The sequence below is a fragment of the Pongo abelii genome, chromosome 4, assembly GCF_028885655.2.
Source record: "Pongo abelii isolate AG06213 chromosome 4, NHGRI_mPonAbe1-v2.0_pri, whole genome shotgun sequence".
NCBI lineage: Eukaryota > Metazoa > Chordata > Mammalia > Primates > Hominidae > Pongo > Pongo abelii.
The window spans coordinates 121178220-121202053 of NC_071989.2; the positions used below are offsets into that span (position 1 = coordinate 121178220).

The window sequence follows — 23834 nt, forward strand, 5'->3', positions numbered from 1 at the left end:
TTTATTGTATATACAGTCATTCTTCTCAAGTGATAACTTATTTCTTTGGGGAAAAAATGCCTCCCAAAAAAACACCAACTGCTAATGCTGGTGATGAAAAAGAGGAAAATGTAAAAACATGGAAAAAAAAAAAAGTGTCCATTTAAAACCAGAAAAATAGCAGCTCTGACAAACTGATAAATGTTGAAAGTGACATTCCATAGTGGTAGGTTTATAATAATGGAATGACAAAGTTCTCAGGTGTTTCTCCTTGGGACATAAAGGGTCAACTCACAGGATGCCAAATGCATATTCTTTCATTCACGTAGAAGCATCTGTGAAGTGCTTCCAAGTTGCTTTAAGAGATGAAACCATTAATGCTTGCTCCTAGCTTGAACAACAACATAACAAATGCTCCTCAGGAGGCAGGCATTAGATTGTACACTTGCCGATGTAATGACCAGCAGTGGCAGAAAAGTCACAGGCTGGCAGACTGGAAGGGATTGTAAAGACTGTTTTAGCCAGGACCACTACCTTTATTTTACAAACAAGACAAATGGGGCTTCGAGAGGCTACTTACCTAAGATTCTGCAACCACTAGCACAGCCTAATTCCTAAATTTCATACCAATGAGACAATATGTAGTTGACTCTTGAACAACATGTATTTGAGCTGCGTGAATCCATTTATATGCAAATTTTCTTTCAACAAATATATTTGAAAATTTTTTGAAAATTTGTGACAACTTGAAAAAACTCAGATAAATCGTATAGCCTAGAAATACAAAAACAAATTTTTTAAGGTATGTCATAAATGCATGAAATATATACATTAGGTTGATGCAAAAGTAATTGCAGTTTTGCTTTTGAAAGTAATAGAAAAAACCGCAACTGCTTTTACACAACCTAATAGATACCAGTCTACGTCTTAATTGATGGCTTATGTTTTCTGTAAGGCTTCAAGTCAACAGTAGACTATTAGTAGTTAAGTTTTTGGTGAGTCATGAGCTATATGTGGATTTTTAACTGCACAGAGTAGGGGTTGGTGCCACTATCCCTCATATTGTTGGGGTTTTTTTAACTCTTATTTTAGGTTCATGAGTACATGTGAAGGTTTGTTACGCAGGTAAACTCGTGTCTTGGGGGTTTGTTGTACAGATTATTTCATCACTCAGCTCAATACCCAATGGTTATATTTTCTGCTCCTCTCCCTCCTCCCACCCTCCACCCGCAAGTAGGCCCCAATGTCTGTTGTTCCCCTCTTTATGTCCATTTGTTATCATTTAGCTCCCACACACAGTATTCGGTTTTCTATTCCTGCATTAGTTTGCTAAGGTTAATAGCCTCTGGCTCCATCCATCTTCCCACAAGACATGAGCTTGTATTTTTTATGGCTGCATAGTATTCCATGGTATATACGTACCACATTTTCTTTATCTAATCTGTCACTGATGGGCATTCAGGTTGATTCCATGTCTTTGCTATTGTGAACAGTGCTGCAATGAACATTTGCATGCATGTGTCTTTATAGAAGAATGCTTTATATTCCTCTTGGTATATACCCAATAACGTGACTGCTGGGCTGAACACTAGTTCTGCTTTTAGCTCTTTGAGGAATTGCCATACTGTTTCCCACAATGACTGAACTCATTTACACTCCCACCAACAGTGTATAAGTGTTCCCTTTTCTCTGCAACCTCACCAGCATCTGTTATTTTTTGACTTTTTAATAGTAGCCATTCTGACTGCTGTGAGATGGTGTCTCATTGTGGTTTTGATTTGCATTTCCCTAATGAGCAGCAATATTAAGCTTTTTTTCATATGCTTGTTGGCTGCATGTATATCTTTTGAAAAATGTCTGTTCATGTCCTTTGCCCACTTTTTAATGGGGTTATTTTTCTCTTGTAAATTTAAGTTCCTTATAGATGCTGGATAGACCTTTGTTTGATGCATAGTTTGCAAACATTTTCTCCCATTCTGTAAGTTGTCTGTTTACTCTGTTGTTAGTTTCTTTTGCTATGCCAAAGCTCTTAAGCTTCATTAGATCCCATTAGTCAATTTTTGCTTTGTTGCTATTGCTTTTGGTGTCTTTGTCATAAAATCCTTGCCCCTGCCTCCATGCAGAATGATATTGCCTAGGTTGTCTCCCATAACCCTCACATTGTTTGAGGGTCAACTGTAATGTCATGACTGAAGGAAAAGATATTTCATTGTTTATTAAAGATTCCTTCTCATTATTGGTTAGGGGTAAAATAATTTAATCAGAAGAGGGAAAAGTCAATGGAAGTATAATTCTTACCATGCTTTCTAGACTTCAAGCTGAAAGTACTATGGAGTCAACAGCATTTGATAGACTGTCATGTCACTAACTATCCACATTATCTATCTCATTTTGGGTGCACATTCATGCCTTCCACTGGATTGGAATGATTTGTGGAGAAGACGTAGATGGTCATCTGCCTGCCTTGACAGCTGTTAAGCTGTCAGTCTGCTGTGGCCAACTAATCCACCCTACTTGACCTGGTGTTTTTTGGGTGAACTGCATTCTTTCTTAAATTAAAAGTAGACTTGCCTTTAAATGGCTGGCTTTCTTTTAAAGAAAAAGTTTTGTTTTGTTTCTTTTTGTTTTTTTAGCTATTGGAAGGAAATGTATTCCTTTTAGTTCTCTGAAAGAATCTATTACAGGAAATAAGTGATGAAGAAAGTCCTCGTTCTTTCTTCAATACTATTTCCTCTTATTTTTTCAGATAGCATAGAGAAGATCAGACTCATCTATGAATCTTTTGGTGAATAACTGAACAAATGGGATTTTGAAATGCTCTTCTATGAATATAACAATCCATTTTTGTCTTAACAAGAGCTCATATAAGATGCATATTCAAGAACTTCCAAATATTAAAAAAGAGATTGATATAGACCACACAGGAAAACAGGGAGAGAGAAAAACTCTTCTTTCTGGCTTTATTTTTATTTTATTGCATTATACTTTGTAGACTATAAATTAATCAGAACAACATGTTTTGCTGGCAGACAAGGAGGTTTTGGTTACAGTGTTTGAAATGTGACAACATGAAAATGAACAGATGCCTGTGTGTTGTTGGCTGCATGTGTATCAAGATGTACATGATACCAACAACACACAGGTAACTGTGTGCCCAAAGATCAGGAGAAACATCAAGCTCCTGGTGCAGGCCTGAAATCTTAGTGGTCAGATTATATTACAGTAGATAGAGACTCTGAGATGTTCTCCCTCTCTGTCCTCAAATAAGGGGGCATTTTGTAGCAGACCCAGTAAGCAGAAGGGTTGAGTGCCAATGCTGAGATCACAGAGATAGGAGGGGTCTGTGCCTTGGGGCTGCTGCTGTATGAGGTTAAAGGTGTGAGAGAGAGAGTTTAGGATAGGAGCCTAGGCTGAGGACAAATTCAGTGGAGGGAAGAGAAGATCAACAGTCTGCAGGGTCCTAGAGGTTTAAGAAGAGTGCCGTCAGGAAGGAAAGAGAGCCTAGGGTCAAACGCCATAGAAAGGGACCAATGACAAGAACAGGTCACTGGATTTTTCATTTAAGAAATCATTGGTGATTTTGTCAGCTCAGGCTGCCATAAAAAAAATACCATAGACAGGGTGGCTTAAACAATAAAAATTTATTTTCTCACAGTTCTGGAGCCTAGATCCTCCAAGATCAAGGTCCAGCATGGCTGCTTTCTGGTGAGGGCTATTCTTGGCTTCCAGATGGCTGACTTCTCCCTGTGTCCCCATATGGCTGGGAGGAAGAGAATATACATGCAAGCTGTCTTGTGTCTCTTCTTAAAAGGCAATGCACCAAAAAACAACCCCATCAAAAAGTGGGCAAAGGATATGAACAGACACATTCCAAAAGAAGACATTTATGCAGCCAACAAACATTTGAAAAAAAGCTCACCATCACTGGTCATTAAAGAAATGCAAATCAAAAACACAATGAGATACCATCTCACACCAGTTAGAATGGCAATCATTAAAAAGGCAGGAAACAACAGATGCTGGAGAGGATGTGGAGAAATACGAACACTTTTACACTGTTGGTGGGAGTGTAAATTAGTTCAACCATTATGGAAGACAGTGTGGAATTCTTCAAGGATCTAGAAGCAGAAATACCATTTGACCCAGCAATCCCATTATTGGGTATATACCCAAAGGATTATAAATCATTCTGCTATAAAGACACATGCACATGTATGTTTACTGCAGCACTATTCAGAATAGTAAACACTTAGAACCAACCCAAATGCCCACCAAGGATAGACTGGATAAAAAAAATGTGGCACATATATACCATGGAATACTATGCATCCATAAAAAAGAATGAATTCATGTCCTTTGCAGGGACATGGATGAAGCTGGAAACCATCATTCTCAGCAAACTAACACAGGAACAGAAAACCAAACACCACATGTTCTCACTCGTAAGTGGGAGTTAAACAATGAGAACATATGGGCACAGGGAGGGGAACATCACACACTAGGGCCTGTCGGGGGGGCAGGGGGCAAGGTGAGAGACAGCATTAGGAGAAATACCTAATGTAGATGATGGGTACAGCAAACCACCATGGCACATGCATACCTATGTAACAAACCTGCACGTACTGCACATGTATCCCAGAACTTAGGTATAATTTAAAAAAACATGAGAAAAAGGCAATATACCTTCTTGAGAGCCTGCTATGGTTCAAATGATTGTCCCCTCCAACTCTCATGTAGAAATTTCATCCCCAGTATTGGAGATGGAGTCTAGTGGGAGGTGTCTGGGTCAGGGGAATGGATCCCTCATGAGATTATTGCCCTTCTTTGTGGGTGAGTGAGTTCTCACTCTATTAGTTCCCAGGAGAGCGAGTTGTTGAAAGAGCCTGACACATCATCCCTCTCAGGCCATGTGATCTCTGCACAGCCAGCTCCCCTTCCCCTTCTGCCATGAGCAGAAGCAGCCTGAAGCCCTCACCAGAAGCAGATGCCAATGCCATGCTTCTTGTACAGCCTGCAGAACTGTGAGCCAGATAAACCTCTTCTATTTATAAATTACCCAGCCTCAGATATTCCTTTGTAGCAACACAAAGGGACTAAGACAGGGCCCCAGTCTTCTGACTTCATCTAACCCTGATTCTCTCCCAAAGGCCTCATCTCCAAATACCATCACAATGGGGGCTAGGGCTTCAATATATGAATTTGGGGAGGGGGAACCACAGTTCAGTTCATAGCAAGAGGGTTTTGGTAAACAGTTGGAGTCAGATGCCACACAGCAGCAGTGAGATAACGAGCAAAGGGGAGATGAAGCAGAGAACATGAACAACTCATGAGACTTGGTAGTGAGAGGCTGATGTTATGAGAGTAGCTTATAGAAAAGAAAATAACCTCCTTGGGAAAGAAAAGATCTCATGTTTAATTTGCTTAGAAATCCTTCTTTTATTTTCTTTTCACATCCAGTGAGCTACTGATATATTTTTCCATTTCCCCCATCCCACTGTATAATCTCCCCAAGTCAGATGAACATTTAAAAAAAGCCACTCATAACAGTTAAAAGAGCACACATTACAAAACAGTGCATGTTATATGATCAGATTTGTTTAAAATATTCATGAATAAAATTTTTCAGAAGGCCTTATGTATAAAGTGTTTAGTGTTTAATCCTAGGAGATAGGATTTAGGATGCATTAGGCAGGGTTCAGTTAGGAAAACAAACTGCACTGTATGTTTCAAGTAGAAAGGATTTAACTTAGTTCCCTGCCTGCAAAATTGTTGGAAGGGCTGCAGAAAAGAGGTGAGTGGAGGCCACCAAGAGCTGCCAGATTTGCCATCGTGGCTGTGATCCCCTCAGAGATCAGGAACTGCTACGACTTCGCACCACCATGGCCTGAGGGAGAACGGCTCCCACTTCCCTCTGCCTTCCAAACCCATGTGAGTGCATTTCATCGGCAGAGTAAAAACTCTATCCAGAACCCAGCTGGTAAGAGAATCTGAGAGGTAGTTCCCAGGCCCTCTTTGATTCTGGGGAGAATAAAGAGAGGGGTGGGAATGGTATCAAGTGTCAGACAACAGCTATTATAGTCTCTACCCTCTTTAGCTACTCAGTGACCAACCATACGCACCCCCTTATCCATACCACAATTTTTAAATCGCAATAGCAATGAGACTAACCTTCTCTGTAGTCATTCCTCGATTCAATGTAAATAGGTTCAACTTTCAAAATGACAGAGCCAAAGTACCATCATTTATAGTGTGGGATATAAGTTTTTTTTAAAAAAAACTTGATTAATTTTTTTATTTTTTAATTTATAATTTTTTTTGAGTTTTATATTAACTGGAACTTTACAAGGATTCAATTTCCTTAAAATTTTAAACATTATTCCTAACAATAGTATTGTAAAGTGATCTTCACTCTTCTAGTTCAATGACAAACCCACCTAGATATCATGTAACCTACCTACTAAATTATGAGTTTCACCAGTACCAACTCACCCTATGTGAAATAATAGGAGAAAATAAGAGGAAAAAGAAAAGTGCGTGTGTGTGTGTGTGTGTGCGCGTGTGTGTGTGTGTGTGTGTGTGTGTGTGTGTGCATGCATATGTGTGTATATATATATAGAAGCAAGAAAATATGCACAGCCTAGCCATCTTTTCTGCAACTGGTCATGAGGCTATAGTTGATATTTATAACTTCCCTCTACTAGGAAATCCATATTTTATTTGTTTGGCTAGCATCTCAGCTGGTTAGAATTAGTTCTTTACTTAATGAAGTAATCCAAAATCTTTATTCTTCAAGGGACTAGCCCTTAGTGGACTGACTTGTATTGGGCCTGACTTGTATTGGGTTGTTCTAATCTACTAACTTACCACTGCATAATTACTAGAAGGTATCCTAGGGATTCCCATGTGTTTCAGACATAGCACTCAGTGTCCCAATTTCCTCCAGCCAGTAGAGTAACTCCCTTCTTTGCTTGTTGGCTCCATGGCATGGGGTGTCCCAAAGGGCCAAACAGGTGGCAGTCAATGGAATCATTTTTGTATTCTCTGATGGAGAACTCTCTAAGATTTCAAACTAGCAGAGCTCAAAGTTGCAAAAATAAGAAGTTATAACTTTTTTTTTTTTTACTGATACAGGATAGATATGTATTTTCAGGGTACCTGTGACATTTTCGTACATGTATACTGTGTAATAATCAAGTCAGGATAACTGGGATATCCATCACCTTCAACATGTATCTTTTCTTTATGCTGGGAACATTCAAAGTATTCTCTATAGGCTATTTTGAAATATAAAATATTATAGTCACTCTATTGAATTATCAAACACTAGGTCTTTCTTCTTCTATCTACCTATATTTTTGTACCCATTATTCAACCTCTCTTCATCCCCCTCTCCTCCCTATCCTTCCCAGCCTCTAATAACCACCAAAATACTCTCTGTCTACATGAGATCCACTTCCTTAGCTCCCACATGAGTAAGAACATGCGATTTTTGTCTTTTTATGCTTTCTGGCTTTTTTTATGTAACATAGCAACCTCCAGTTCCATTCATGTTGCTGTGAGAGGATTTCATTCTTTTTTTTATAGCTGATAATATTCTATTGTATGTATCTTCATCCATTCATCTGTTGATAGGCACTGATATTGATTTCAAATTTTGGCCGTTGTGAATAGTGCTGCAATAAACAAGGGAATGCAGGTATCTCTTCAATATATTGATGTCCTTTCTTTTGGATATATACCCAGTAAGGGAATTACTAGATCATATGGTAGTTCTATTTTGAGTTTTCTGAGGAATTTTCATACTGTCTTACATAGCGGTTGTAGTAATTTACATTTCTGCCAAGAGTGTATGAAACTTCCTTTTTCTTACATACCCTTGCCAGCATCCATTATTCCCTATGCTTTGGTAGAAGCCATTTTAACTGGGGAGAGAGAATATCTCATTGTGATTTTGAATAGTTTTTCATTTACCTGTTGGCCATTTGTATGTCTTCTTTTGAGAAATGTCTATTCAGATATTTTGCTCATTTTTAATCAGATTTGTTTTTTGTGCTACTGAGTTCCTTATATTCCTTGCCAATGGACAGTGTGCAAATATTGTCTCCCATTCTGTAGTTTGTCTTTTCACTTTCATTATTTCCATTGCTGTGTGGAAGCTTTTTAGTTTGATGTAATCCCATCTGTCTAGTTTTGCTATCATTGCCTGTGCTTTTGAGGTCTTACTAAAAATTCTTTGCCAAGACTCAATGTCCTAGTGCATTTCCTTAACGTTTTCTCTGAGTAGTTTGATAGTTCAGGTCTTATGTCTAGGTTTTAATCTGTTCTGATTTTTGTATATGGTGAAAGATTGGTGTCTAGTTTCATTCTTCTGCATATGGATATCCACTTTTCCCAGCACCATTTATTGAAGAGACTGTTCATTCCCCCACTGCATGTTCTTGGTACCTCTGTCAAAAATGAGATGACTGTAGATGAGTGGATTTATTTCTGGATTCTCTATTATCCTTCATTGCTCTATGTGTCTGCTTTTGTGCCAGTACTATGCTGTTTTGGTTGCCACAGCTTTGTAGCATAATTTGAACTCAAGTAGTGTGATCCCTCCAGCTTTGTTCTTTTGCTCAGGATTGGCTTTGGCTATTTGGGCTTTTTTTTTTTTTTTTTTTTTTTTTTTTTTTTTTTTTTTGGTAGTTCCATATACATTTTAGGATTTTTTTTTTCTATTTCTGTGAAGCATGACATTGGTATTTTGATAGGGATTACATTGACTCTATAGATCACTTTGGGTAGTACTAACATTTTAACCCATTTATGCTGGAGCCTGAAATTTTTTTGTGTGTGAAAAATCAGACGTTGGTGATGACCTTGAGCAGTAGGATATAAATAACTCCCACAAGCTTAGCGTTCCAATAATGGAACACTAGGCATAAAAGGATTAACAATATTAATTCTTCCAATCCATGAGCATGGGGATCTTTCCATTTGTTTGCATCCTCTCCAGTTTCTTTAGAGAGAATTTTGTAATTTTCCTTGTAGAGAACTTTTACTTCTTCTTTTTTTTTTTTTAAACAGAGTCTCGCTCTGTCTCCCAGGCTGGACTGCAGTGGCCCGATCTCGGCTCACTACAACCTCCGCCTCCTGGGTTCAAGCAATTCTCCTGCCTCAGCCTCCTGAGTAGCTGACTACAGGCGTCTGCCACCACACCTGGCTAATTTTTGTAATTATAGTGGAGACAGGGTTTCACCGTATTGCCCAGGCTGGTCTCGAACTCCCGACCTTATGATCCGCCTGCCTCAGCCTCCCAAAGTTGCTGGGATTACAGGTGTGAGCCACCGTGCCCAGTCAGTCTTTTATTTTTTTGGTTAAATTTATTCTTAGGGGCTGGGTGTGGTGGCTCATGCCTGTAATCCCAGCACTTTGGGAGGCCGAGGCAGGCGGATCACAAGGTCAGGAGATTGAGACCAGCCTGGCTAACATGGTGAAACCCTGTCTCTACTAAAAATACAAAAAAAAAATTAGCTGGGTGTGGTGGCGGGTGCCTGTAGTCCCAGCTACTCGGGAGGCTGAGGCAGGAGAATGGCGTGAACCTGGGAGGTGGAGCTTGCAGTGAGCTGAGATCGTGCCACTGCACTCCAGCCTGGGCGACAGAGTGAGACTCTGTCTCAAAAAAAAAAAAAAAAATTATTCTTAGGTATTTTATAATTTTTGTAGCTATTGTAAATAGGATTGCTTTCTTGATTTTGTGTTCAGATTCTTCACTGTTAGCATACATAAATGCTATTAAAACCCCCCTAGATATGTAACCTACCTACTAAATTATGAGTTTCACCAATACCAACTCATCCTATATAAAATGATAGGAGAGGCTGGATGTGGTGGCTCACACCTGTAATCCCAGCACTTTGGGAGGCCAAGGTGAGCAGATCACCTGAGGCCAGGAGTTTGAGAACATCCTGGCCAACATGGTGAAACCCCATCTCTACTAAAAACACAAAAAATTAGGCGGGCATGGTGGTGCATACCTGTAATCCTAGCTACTCAGGAGGGGGAGGCATGAGAATCGCTTGAACCCAGGAGACAGAGGTTGCAGTGAGCCCAGATTGCACCATTGCACCCCAGCCCAGGCAACAGAGCAAGACTCTGTCTCAAAAATAAATAAATAAATAAAAATTAAACAGGAGAAAAGAGGAAGAGGAAAAAGGGACATGCATATATACATAAAAGCAAGAATATATGCATAACCTAGCCACTGCTTCTGATTACAGGCTATAGCTGGTTACAGGCTACAGTTGATACTTACTCCTTCCTTCTCCTACTAAGAAATCCTTATTTTCTTTAGCTAGCATCTCAGCTGGTTAGAATTCTTTATTTAATGAAGTAATCAACAATCTCTACTCCTGAAGGAGTCTGCTTTTAGACCTAGTGATGTAAACAGAGATCTGAAATAAGAAAATATAAATAAAAATAGACCTAGTGATGGCACAGCTCATGGGTGCAAGACATCTTCTGATAAGATTCATACATGCATTGATATTCCTATAGGTAGAATTACTTGGTTGAGGACTTTGAGTAATCGTAGCTCTCCTGGTTTAGGACCTGCTGTAAGAATTATATAAGAATCAAAATTTATTTATTTATTTATTTTTTACCTGCTAGGAGTGCAAGCAAGGAATCAAAATTTATACCTTTTTAGATCTAAAATTTAGATTTTTGTAGCTATTGTAAATGGAATTGACTTATTTGGTTCTCTGACTGATTGTTACTGGTGCACAGAGATGCTAAAATGATTTTAACATGTTGATTTTGTATCCTGTAACTTTACTGAATTTATCAGTTCTAGAAGTTTTTTGTTGGAGTATTTAGGGGTTTCTATATATAAGATCATATCATCTGTGAACAGGATAATTCTGTGAACAAGGTAAATTTGACTTCTTCCTTTCCAATTTGGATGCCCTTTATTTCCTTCTCTTTCCTAATTGCTCTAGCCAGGACTTCCTGTATTACGTTGAGTAACAGTGATGAAAGTGGGCATCCTTGTCTTATTCCAGTCTTTAGAGGAAAGGCCTTCAATTTTTCCCCCTTCACTATATTAGCCATGGGTTTGTCATAGGTTGCCTTTATTTTGAGATATGTGCATTAGTCTGTTCTCACACTGCTATAAAGAACTTACCTGAGACTGGGTAAAGGAAAGAGGTTTAATTGATTCACAGTTCAGCATGGCTGGAGAGGCCTCAGAAAACTTACAATCATGGCGGAAGGGGAAGCAGGCACCTTCTCAAGACAGTAGAAGAGAGTGTAAGCATGTGAAAGAGGAACTGTCAACCACATATAAAACCATCAGATCTTGTCAGAATTCATTCACTATCATAAGAATAACATGGAAGAAACCACCCGCATGATCCAGTCACCTCCCTCCCTCAATATGTGGGGATTACAATTCAAGATGAGATTTGGGTGGGACACAGAACCAAACCATATCAATATGTTCCTTTTGTATCCATTTTAGGGTTTTTATCATAAAGGGATGGTTATCAAATGCTTTTCTGTCATCTATTGAAATAATCATTTTTTTTCCTTGATTCTGTTAATGTGGTATATTGTGTTTATTTATTTGCATATGTTGAATGGTATTTGCATCCCTGTGATGAATCCCACTCGATCATGGTGAATGACCTTTTTATTGTGCTGTTGCATTTGGTTTGCTAGTATTTTGTTGAGGATTTTTACCTCTATTTTCGTTAGTGATATTAGCCTGAAGTTGGTGCTTTTGTTGTTGTTGTTGTTGTTATGCCCCTGTCTGCATTTGGTGTCAGGGTAACAGAAGCAAAAACTTTTTAAGTGGATTTTTAGGTGTATGCAGAAGAAGGGCCACTTCCACTCTCTCAATCCACCAAACACAGCACCATATACTGTTGCTAGTTCGGAGCATTTACCACATCTCTAGGGCATTGAAAAAGGTTACCTCTCCGATGGTGCCATCGCTAGGTCCACTATGATTTGGACTGAGTCCATAATGAGACATAACCTGACTTTCAGCAACCTGCAGTGTCTGATTCTTGGCTACATTAGCCCTGTAGCTATAAGGGATGGGAGAGTCTTCTAGGGTAGTCACAGAAGGTCCCAGGCACTAAACTGTGTCCCAAAATTCTTTTTTTTTTTTTTCTCTGTTGCCCAGGCTGGAATGCAGTGGTGTGACCTTGGCTCACTGCAACCTCCACCTCCTGGGTTCAAGCAATTCTCCTGCCTCAGCCTCCCAAGTAGTTGGGACTATAGGCACACACCACCACGCCCAGCTAACTTTTGTATTTTTTGGTAGAGACGGGTGTGTTGGCTACGGTGATCTCAAACTCCTGTCCTCAAGTGATCTGCCTGCCTCAGCCTCCCAAAGTGCTGGGATTATAGGCATGAGCCACCACGCCTGGCCCATGCCAAAATTCTTATGTTGAAGCCTTAACATCCAATGTGATGGTGTTTGGAGACAGGACCTTTGGGAGGTAATTAGGTTTAGATGAGGTCATGAGGGTGGGGTCCTCATGATGGGATTGGTGCCCTCATATGAAGATACAGCAGAGAGCTTGCTTCCTTTCTCTCTTCCCTCCGTGTGAGGACACAGTGAGAAGGTGGCCATCTGCAAGCCAGGAACAGAGCCTCAATGGGGAAATAAATTAGCTCGTGTCTTAATCTTAGACTTCCCAACCTCCAGAACTGTGAGAAATACATTTCTGTTGTGTGAGCCACCTTGTCTATGATATTTTGTTATGGCAGCCCAAGCTGACTGATATACCTTCCTAAGTCCCTACTCTGACTTGTGAACCACAAGTATTTTGAAGCTCCATGGGCTATCATCAGTTTAGATTCAATGTCTAGTAATCTACTTAAGAATACGGTTCTCTCTTTTCCCCACTGCACACTCTCCCTTATAAGTACCTGCCATTCTCTTTGAAGGGGTAAAAGGAAAGTTTACTGTACTCACTTGTGGCATGATTGATACATCTTCCCCTTCATCCAGGGGGCTCTGGTTCTATAACTGCCTTGTTATCCAGGTAAGGGAATTGGATGAGGCCATGATTATTCATTGTGATGACAAGTAAAGTCTCTGTTCACCAGACCAGAGCTTGACTATAATGATCAAGTAAAACTTTAGTAGGCTGCCCATTTATATCAGTTCTAGAGATCTCATGCTTAGCCCCTACAACAATCCCTAGCAGGTCAAACTTTTTTGATTACTATTGTGCCCTTGTTGACCAATATAGTAACCAAGCCCACTTTGACTCTATTTGTTCAGTGGTACCAAGGACCCCATTTTAAGGACATTATCTCCCAGTCAACATTGCTGACTCCTCAGGCTTCTAAACTTTTTCTAGATTATACTAGGAAAGTTCTGGCATTTCAACATAATTTAATGTAGAGTCCTTTGTTGAGCCTAGTTTTCAGTTATTCAAATTGGTGAATACTAGTTTGATTAGTATAACGTAGTAACATACTGAATCCAGAATCTGTTACAGGAAAAGTCCTATCAATAAAGTCATCATCGGTCCAACTGAATTCCTCCCTCCCTAGTCTAGAACCCTTAGTTCCTAATCTCACACATGAATTAATATGAACATATGAAAGAAAGCTCATCATCACTGGTCATTAGAGAAATGCAAATAAAAAACACAACAAAATACTATTTCACACCAGTTAGAATGGCGATCATTAAAAAGTCAGGAAACAACAGATGCTGGAGAGGATGTGGAGAAATAGGAATGCTTTTACACTGTTGGTGGGAGTGTAAATTAGTTCAACCATTGTGGAACACAGTGTGGCGATTCCTCAAAGATCTAGAACTAGAAATACCATTTGGCCTAGCAATCCCATTACTGGGTATATACCCAAAGGATTATAAATCATTCTACTATAAACACACATGCAACCTTCACCTCCCGGGTTCAAGCAATTCTCCTGCCTCAGCCTCCCGAGTAGTTGGGACTATAGGCATGCACCACCATACAAAGACACCAAAAGCAACAGCAAAAAAGCAAAAATTGACAAGTGGGATCCAATGAAGCTTAAGAGCTTCCACACAGCAAAAGAAACTATCAACAGAGTAAACAGACAACTTACAGAATGGGAGAAAATATTTGCAAACTATGCATCAAAGGTCTATCCAGCATCTCTAAGGAACATACAATAAAACTTCCCTGAGTTTTATTAAATGTAAATTAATGGAATCTTACATATCTTCTGGTGCTTTACTTGTATCTTTCCAAGTTGGATTTTCTACTTATCTCTTTGGGACATGATGATATTTTACCACTTTTAGGCCTAAAGATAAAGAAGAATGAAGTAGGAATGGGACATGATTATATTTGCCACCTCCTACCTGGGATGAAATAGTTAGAGAGTCTCCAAGCAAAATAGGACTTGCTTTATTGGATGAGGAGGGAGAACTGTTTCTGTAGGAGGGAGAGTTCAGTGGAATTTGTCTTTCAGGGCAGTCTCAGAAGGTGCCTGGTGCTTTGATTGTGACCTGAGATAGAAAACTATGAGATTGTCATTTTCTTTCCTTAAGCAATTCAGTATAGCTTAAGTGTGGATATATCACAGCTTATATAAACTGTGCCCTTAATAATGATTTTTAGCTTCTCCAATAAATTCTTAATTGAGGCCAGATTTAAGTGACACCAAAGTCTACAATGGTACCACCACTGTGTCTGTCCAGTATGACAAGCAATTCTGTAGACCCTGGGTATGCTAGGGCAGTTAGAGTTCATCCACGGTGCCTAGTTCCTACTGCATTTGGCCCATCACAGCATATTAAGAGCTGAGACTGTGATGGTTAATTTTAGGTGTCAACTTGACTGGATTAAGAAATACCTGAGAGAAATGTTAAAGTGCTATTTCTAGATGTGTGTGTGAGGGTGCTTCCAGAGGAGACTGGTGTGTGAGTTGTTGGACTCGGGGAAGATCCACCCTTAGTGTATGTGGGCACCATCCAACTGGCTGGGGTTCTGGATAGAACAAAAAAGGAAGAGAAAAGACAAATTCACTCTCCCTCTTCCTGGAGGTAGAATACTCTTCTCCTTTCCTTGGACATCAGAACTCCTGGCTCTCTAGCCTTTGGACTCCAGGACCTGCACTTGCATTCCCCCAGGTTTTCAAGCCTTTGGCTTGGACTGAGAATTACACCATCAGCTTCTCTGTTCTGAGGTTTTCAAACTAGGACTGAGTCATGTTGCCAGCATCCCAGGGTCTCAAGTTTGCAGTCAGCCTGTTGTGAAACTTCTCAGACTCCATAATCACATGAGCCAATCTTCCTAATAAATCCCCTTTCACATCTTTATAGATGTATATCTGTCTCTACGTTCTATTGGTTTCTGTCTCCCTGGAGAACCCTGAATAATTCAGAGGCCAAGCCAATTTGCTGGAGTGCTGAGGGCTGGGGAGATGCCTAAGCCTCAGGAGCTCAGAGGACAAGGAGAGCCTTTGTCTCATTGGTCTACATGTCTAAGTGCCTTCCAGCCTTGCAGGGAATCCCCTCGAGGAGGGGCCAGCTCACCTACATAATACAAACTGGCAGAATTTAATATGACATCTCCACAGATGTAGTCTTCCTTTAAATTAAAGGCACCAATAAATGTTTGTAGTCAAGAAGCTCACTGCATTTCAAAGTGAAGCAGTTTGGTCATTACATTCAATTTAAACATCTTGAAATTGAGATTTCTAGGTGATGTGTATTTTTTCACATTTTGTATTTTTCACAACTTACTGAGCCCATTTGCTTTCACTTTCTCAAGTGTTTAAAAGTGCAACATGTATTAATAAAAATCACAAATTTGCCAGTGTCCTATGCCAGGCTCCTTTAAATCTGCTATAATCATTCTTTTGGTTTGAAAATTCTTCTCTGCTCATGTACTTCTAACCTACAATCACTCTGAAGACCAATATATAATTTAAAAGCTTGGAGGTTCTAAATTAGAATATGCAGTTTATTGTGTGGCTCCAGCTCAGGGAAAACTTTTCCACAATTTTGCCCAGAAAACAGATGCCCATTAGCAGCCTCATCAAGAAGCCTCGTCATTACTGTGACTCTTGGTGTTGGAACAAAATGCATCCAAAGTTTCCTCTGACTTCTAGAAGGAGAGTTTAAAGTAGCTGCCTCTGAAACTGTTTTAAAATTGTGGCTTGTGTAAGCATTCGGTGAACAAAGCACTCTTTTTCCAAAAAGGTAGGTGCCAGCCACTTGCTGTCCTCAGGCTGTTCCCTGAGCATCACCAGGAATATGAAAATGCTCTCATCCATGGCTTAGTGTCATTTAAAGCAAACCTCTCCTCTGAGGAACAGGGCACATACAACCAACTAATCACTGTGGCAGGAGACTTAGGGGCCAAGTGATTAATAAGTAAGGAAGGCAGAATCCCTACCAGTTATTGTTATGAAAAGAAAATTCAGTAAAAGCAGAGATATTCTGGGTTCTGACCCACCTCTACCCTCTGCTAATTTTAACTACAAGACAGTCACTCTCTTTAAGCCCCAGCTTTTTCACCAGTAAAATGATGGGTCAAATCTTGCCCCCTGCCTTATGAGTCCGGTAAGAGGATAAATTCATGTTGGTAGAGCAATTTGAGGTAAGCTCAAAATATAATCAGATTATCTAGAAGCCTACATAATGCTTAGTTATAAGCTACATTCATAAATCTCTCAAAATCTCCAAGGGAGGGACACAGTTTGCGTATTTAGCATCGACCCAGTGAATAAAAGCAGCAGCAGGGACGCTGGTCTCCAAGACGGAAGGGGCTCCATTTAGAACTCATGACTAAAGCATTTCACTCAACTTCTGATTTCATAACCTTATCAACAAACTGAGGACGACAACCTCCACCTTGTCTACTTTCCAGGGTTATTGTAAGGACACAAATCAGAACAGAATAAGGGAGGTGAAAGCACATGATTAACAAAGCAAAGAGAAATACACACTTCAAAAGCCTTAGATACAAAGAAAACATCATTATAATCTAGTTTATAATCTACAAACTAGAACTTCGGTCTTGGAGTTAAAATATTAATAGTTGGGGCTACTTCAGCTCCAAGATGGAGGGTTTAGCAGAACGGGCAGAGTAAAAGCCAACTGGAGCCGTGTACCTGATGGTGGTGCCTTGCAGACGGTCTATCTTCTTGTTGAGCTCCGCAATGACGCTGTGGAGCTCTGTGATGCGTTCCTCATAGCGAAGCGTCGTTCGCTCCTGGACATCCTCATGCTCTCTCATGAGGTGGGACTGCTCGCACTGGGAATAAGGGAAAAGGACAGAAGTGCTGATGAATTCATGCACCTACAGGTGGGTGATTCCAAGCTTTGTGGCCTCAAACCATTACAACTGCCAAAACTGAGTATGCCCCAAATAAAATGTATGTCAGCTCATCAGCTGGCAATCCCAGGAAACATATCAATGGCTAAATTTTATAATACCCCCGGTGGATACTGGAGTCTTTGCCTTTCTAGCACTCCATCTCTCTTTGGGAAACAGTCCCTTTGCCATTGCATACTGTCCAAGTGGGGCTATTCAAGTCCCCCACTTTCCCGTAGCCAAGAAACAGGTAAGTGGTCCAAGCTAGATCCATCAGATACCTTCTGCAGGGAATTTCAATCTTCAGCCAATGGATGTAAGGTTGCATGGAGTTGATTCAGAAAGCCTTGAAGACCATCTCTCTTAGTTCCTGCTACCTACAGCTCCCTTCCCAAGTTCCTTTATGGCTGTTCAGTTTCCCTTTTTACCAATTCACTCCTCCTTTGCTGAAGTTTGTCAGGGTTTGTTTCAGCTATTTTTCAACCAAATAATCCTAAATGATATAATACCACTTCTCATCTGGCTGGATTATCTGCGAATTTAATGCTTTCCAATATCGTTATCTCCCAGACTATAAGCTCCTGGAAGGCAGGGACTAGGTTTCTCATTATTTAGCCTAGCACCGGCAAATGGCCTGGTTTACTGTGGGTGATCTAGGAGTGTTATGGAATGAATGGATGACGATATATCACCGTCATGAAAACTGCTTAGCAGAAATAGTGATAGAAGAGGCAGAGGAGCTTCCCTTGTTCAGCATTTGATGGACTAAGAGGCAGCAGAGTTACAGAAACATTTCTGTAGCCAGAGTTTAAATCCTGAGGAACTTGTTCACCTCTTTGACTTCTCTCCACTGCTCTCAATCCCTTCCAGTCACTGTGCATTTAATCTCATTTACATAATAATAAAATACTCCTTAGTGATGGAACAAGTAGTCTAGCTTGCATCCTTGTCTACTACATTCAGCTTCGATTAATTTCCTGTCAGCAGAGGAACTTTAATTTCATCTTCAACAAGGTTTCCTTAGTGCCAAGAGCCATATGTGCTTTCCAGTGTTTCAGGTTTGCATCTCCAGTGAGAGTAGGACTTCTCACCCGCTACCTCCCCTGTCCCTCCCTAAATCAGCTAAGCTTCCAATGGCATAACCCAGGGCAGGGACAAAAGGCTTTCAACGATAAACTGAACATTATACTAAGCCTAACTCCATACTGAAACAGAAGTACTCAACAAAGCAGTCAGACAAATAATCTGGTATCAATCATGGTAGGGCCTGCACCTCAACAACAGCTGGATCAGTATTTATGTAACTTCCTGGGGGTTACCTTGGAGCTCCAGAAACAAGATGGGAGGCAACAAAGTTGTTGAATGCTTTATCACAGCCTTAGATGGATACTTTCAGGAAAACACTCCTGTGAACCACTATTCTTAGTGACAACCTGAAACATCAAATAACCTCCACTGAAGGTCAAGCACACAAAAAATAAGTGGGAACAAAGGCAAGAATCAAGGTCGAGTGAGAGCCACATCTAGTGGAAGCTTTCCTAAACAAAGATGCCATAACCAGCCACAGACACACTTTCCATGAAGTTAGGCCTTTCTCATCCATGATCCTACATACTTAAGGAACAGGAGAAGTCCACAAAAATGACAGGATCTCAAAGGCAATTTCTATCAATAAATGAAAGAGCTTCATATTTCTCTGGAACAAACCAAGAACAGAACACTGTTCCTCTCAGACCTGCAGCACATCTACAAGCTCTTGCTGTTAGCCTCTGTTCCCAACCTCAGAGACTGTGTGTGCGTGTTCATGTTGTATGAACATGTACAGATGTAGTGGACACTCTCACGCAGGTCACCAGTTCCAGATCTTAGTGTGACTGTAGGATAAAATTCTGTCTCTGACCTGGATCTCATCAATGCTGTGACTCCTATGTTCCCATGTTGCTTGTTCCTTCTCTTTTGTTTTCCATATTCAGTTCTCTAGGGCTACAAATGACTGTGAAACATTTCCACTTACACACTCAATGAGCTCTCATTTTCCCTTATTTCTCCACTCCTTCTTTCTTCTTTGACGTCCTTCAGGTCAACAGGCCACTACCACCAACCTGGGCTGACAAGAAACTACAAAGTCCAATGAACAATGAAGATGTTCAAGGGTTTATATAGAGAAAGGCACACCATCAATAAAAACCACCAAAAGACCACCCTTCGGCATCCCTACTGACTGATATGAACTGCCTAAAAGATGTGATCCTGGCCAACCAGCAGCCCTCACTGCTGCTCTGCCTATGGAGTGGCCATTCTTTTGTTTCTCTAATAAACTTGCTTACACACACACACACACACACACACACACAAAAAAAAAAAAAAAAAAAGACCTTGTGGGGCTGCCCAGGATACCAGATGGAGAAGGAGAGCATGCTGTCTGGTTATTGCACCGTCTTTCCCCTGCCTCTAACTGAGAAGCCTGCCTGGAGGATACCTGCATGAACAAGAGGCAACATGAAGCCTGGTGATTCAGTCAGATGGAATAGGGCTTGTAGCTAAAGAAAAAAAAGACTTGATGTATATTTGGAGCTCAAGCACTCATTTAGGAGAAGTAACAAGAATATATTAGAGGAAAAAAAACTCTTTTAGCTAAGGGCAAAGGTATTTAGTTTACATTCCTATATTTTTCCGTAAGTTTTTAAAAAATAGCATACAATGTAATACTATAATATAATACTTCCTCTACACATATCAGACATTTCTTAAATGAGACTGTGCTGGGTGCTACAAGGGAAGTGGTTACAACACATTTTGAAGGTAACTGTGGTCACAGCTTCCGGTGGACTGAAAGAATCCCAGACTTCTCTTCTGGAGAACTAGAAACAGGGATAGAAGTGGGAAGGTGGGGAGAAGAAGATATACTAGGATGGCATCCTGGGGATTCTTTCTCCAGTGAAAAGAGAATACCAGAAAATAATTATCAAAACAGACTCCTAGCCGGTGGATGTATCAATGACCGAGAAGCCACTGCTCAAGGTCCATCTCTACAAATCAACATCCTCTCATTAAACATACTTCACTCATTTGTGCACACTCATTGTATCCAGCCAAAGAGGCTGAAACACTGATCTCAAAGCTTAGTGAAAATCCACTGAGCATTTCCAAGCTGCAGTGCAGGGAAAAGCGGAGCAAATCCCACAGGGCAACAACACAGGAGGAAACAAGCCATCACCTGCAAAAGCCAAAAGAACCAACACGGCACCCTTGTTCTTTTTTTTTTTTTGAGACGGAGTCTTGCTCTGTCACCCAGGCTGGAGTGCAGTGGTGTGATCTCTGCTCACTGCAAGCTCCGCCTCCTGGGTTCCCACCATTCTCCTGCCTCAGCCTCCGGAGTAGCTGGGACTACAGGCGCCCACCACCACACCCGGCTCATTTTTTTCTATTTTTTTTAGTAGAGACGGTGTTTCACCGTGTTAGCCAGGATGGTTTTGATCTCCTGACCTTGTGATCCGCCTGCCTCGGCCTCCCAAAGTGCTGGGATTACAGGCATGAGCCACCACGCCCAGCCAACACCCTTGTTCAACAGCACCCATCCAACTGCTCATGAGTCAACCCTAGGAATGTGGCAGTTTAGTGCAGGGAATGTGGCACTTTAGTGCAGGAAAAGTGGAAGATAAGCAGGTGGCACCCGGGGCAGACAAAGCCATTTTATGCACCATCGCTGGCCTTCCTGTCCTCCCACCTCCCACATAGGCAGGAGCGGCCTGTTAAAGTGAGGCCCACTTCTGTCACCACACTCTAGTTCTTTAGTGACCTGTTGCCTCTCATCACCTTGAGTTTTCATGACCTGGGACAACACTTTTTTTATTCTTTTTTTGAGGTGGAGTCTCGCTCTGTCACCCAGGCTGGAGTGCGGTGGGGTGATCTCAGCTCACTACAACCTCCGCCTCCCGAGTTCAAGTGATTCTCATGCCTCAGCCTCCCGAGTAGCTGGGATTACAGGAGTGTGCCACCATGCTCAGCTAATTTTTTTTATTTTTAGTAGAGATGAGATTTCACCATGTTGGCCAGGCCAGTCTCGAACTCCTGACCTCAAATGATTCGCCTGCCTCAGCCTTCCAAAGTGCTAGATTACAGGCATGAGGCACTTCGCCCAGCCCTGGGAGAGCACTTTTTAACCTGGGATGGTGTGTGGTTTCAGGTGTTCTGTTTAATAAGGACACAGGCTAGGCCAAGCTCAACATTGCACCTCTACGTACGAGTCACCTAGGAGTACGTGTTTCTGTAAGGCCTCATTCAGGAAGGTAACACAATGACAACAACCAAACAGCGAAAAGAGGTTCTCTTCTATAATTACTACTTAAGATTTGCATAAGTTTTCCAATTTTTAAGTTAAAAATTTAAGTACGGTATAGACTTTCAAAAAACTGATACAAGACCCACCCATTTTTCTGTAATTTTCCTAACACTTTTTTTTCTGAATAGTGTTAATTTCTCCCCATTATTTTCTTATGTACATGATGCTCCATCCACTAGGACCACCATGTGGTATAACAAGTACTCCTGTGGCACCAAGCCTCTGGTTTGCCTCCATCCATGCACATGGTAGGATTATGCTCCTCCTGCTTGAAGCTAAATATGGCCATGCCACTTATTTTGGCCAATAAGATATGAATGAATATACACCATTTTGCCTAGAAGCCTTTAAGAGCTCCGTTGGGCTTGCCACATTCCCTTTCCCAGGCCATGGCCACTAACGACATTCCAGATGGTAGAGGCCCTCGGCTTGGAAGCCTGGGTAGGGACAATATAGCACAGAGTCCCCTGCCAGGCCCAGTGAGCTCCCAGTAGAAAATAAGAAATCAATCTTTGATATCTTAGGCCACCGAAAATTTGAAACTACTTGTTTTTACTGCATAGCTGACACCATCATTTTGTAGATAAGAAAACAGACTCAATGTGAAGCAACTGATTTATTTCCTGTAACCCAGGTAACAAATACCCCTTTGATTCCTGTTTTTGCTATCAAGGCATTGAAGCTGTTGCAGCCGCAATCTTCTCTCCTCTATGTCTTCCTCCCCCAGCTCCCTGACCTGTGGGCTTATATCCTCTTCACCATTTACCTAAGGATCTTAGGTGGTGCCTTGGTCTCAGACCCTGAAACGCCTCTGTGAACTCTAGGAAGCACGAATGTTAAGCCTTATGATACCAAAGAGAGCTAGGAAAGCCCAAAGAGATCTCTCTTCAACCCCCAGAGAGGATAAAAACAGAAAAAGAGACACAAGGGAGTGTAAAACAGGGAATTCAAAGTCTCTCTAGCTTCCAACAAGCCAACTTTAGCTTCCAAAGTCAATTATTCAGTGATAATTTACTTAGCAGCCTCTGGGACCAAAGGCAGTTTCTTCTACTACAACTTGTAAGTTAGAGACTATTTTCTTCTCTCTACTGGACAGAGACACCCCATACAATTTCAGCTGAACAAAATAAAAATTGGTCTCAAATAATATGCTACTGCTTTTTTTTCTATCACTACAGGTAATTGCATGGTCCAGGGTTCTTCCTCCTCCCAGCCCATATTCAATTTTTGACCGAAGGTACAGTGCCACAAAGCCAGAAAGCCTGTGGTTGCAGTGTCTTGCCTGACATAAATTTCTGGAGGCCATTATCATTAGGAGTCTAGATTTGTCTCACAACTACAGCCTTTCAGTTTGAAACGAAAAGAAAAAAATGATTGACATTGGATATGACGAAATTTTGTTTTTCCCAAATTTCATCTGGTGCTAAATACATACCCGGAGTTTCTTCTTGAGATCTTAGCTTTCCTATCATGATGATGAAGCAAATTAAACATTCATATAAATACTTGTGTCTAGCCACATAAATTGGTGAAATTGCCTATATGCAAAAATGTGTAATAAAAACAAGCAACATCGTCATTTCAACCACTGAGAATAAAATCCTTTAGGCTCATCCCTGCTATGGCGCAATCCAGGGATAAAGCCCTGACTCAGCCTTGAGACAGTCTGGCCTGAGAACTTGAGCCCCTGTTGGAAAAACCCTGTGCAATGTGGTGATGCTAAGCAGCTTTATGGTTTTGTTAATGTTCTTCACCAGGTTTTATCTTACTCCACCGAGGCCACTGATCTTTAATCATCACATTAGTGTCAGCTGTCAAACCTAAGAGCATTATGAACTAGGTTCTTGGAAAATGCAATGCCATCATTAATTTGTTAACCCTCTCAACCATCCTGTGAAGGGGGTTAGTACCACTCTCTTTTAAAATATGCTAACAAGCGATGTTACCCTCTCAAGGTCACACAGGATTTGTCACAACTAACACTATTCGGGGTATTTCCACCCTCACTCTAAGTTCTTGCCCAGGTTCCCTCGCTAAGGGGAAAGTGGGCCAGCTAAACAAAGAGGCGCCAGCACAAAAGGAAATGCCATTAAGGAGCAAAGCAGCTATAGTAGTTTACCCAAGAGAAGCATAAACGAATAGGAAAGGAATGGAATGAGGCAACCCTAACAAAAATACATGCCGACTAC

General features: G+C 40.9%; 1 protein-coding gene across 6 annotated transcripts in view; it reads right to left on the bottom strand.

The window, feature by feature from the left end:
- Positions 1-23834, bottom strand: part of MCC (MCC regulator of WNT signaling pathway) — a 498353-nt gene that overhangs the window by 109895 nt on the left and 364624 nt on the right. For all 6 annotated transcript variants that reach the window (XM_054554995.2, XM_063723849.1, XM_054554996.2 and 3 more), the window contains 1 exon segment: positions 17101-17243. In XM_054554995.2, the coding sequence (XP_054410970.1) occupies positions 17101-17243 (143 nt within the window).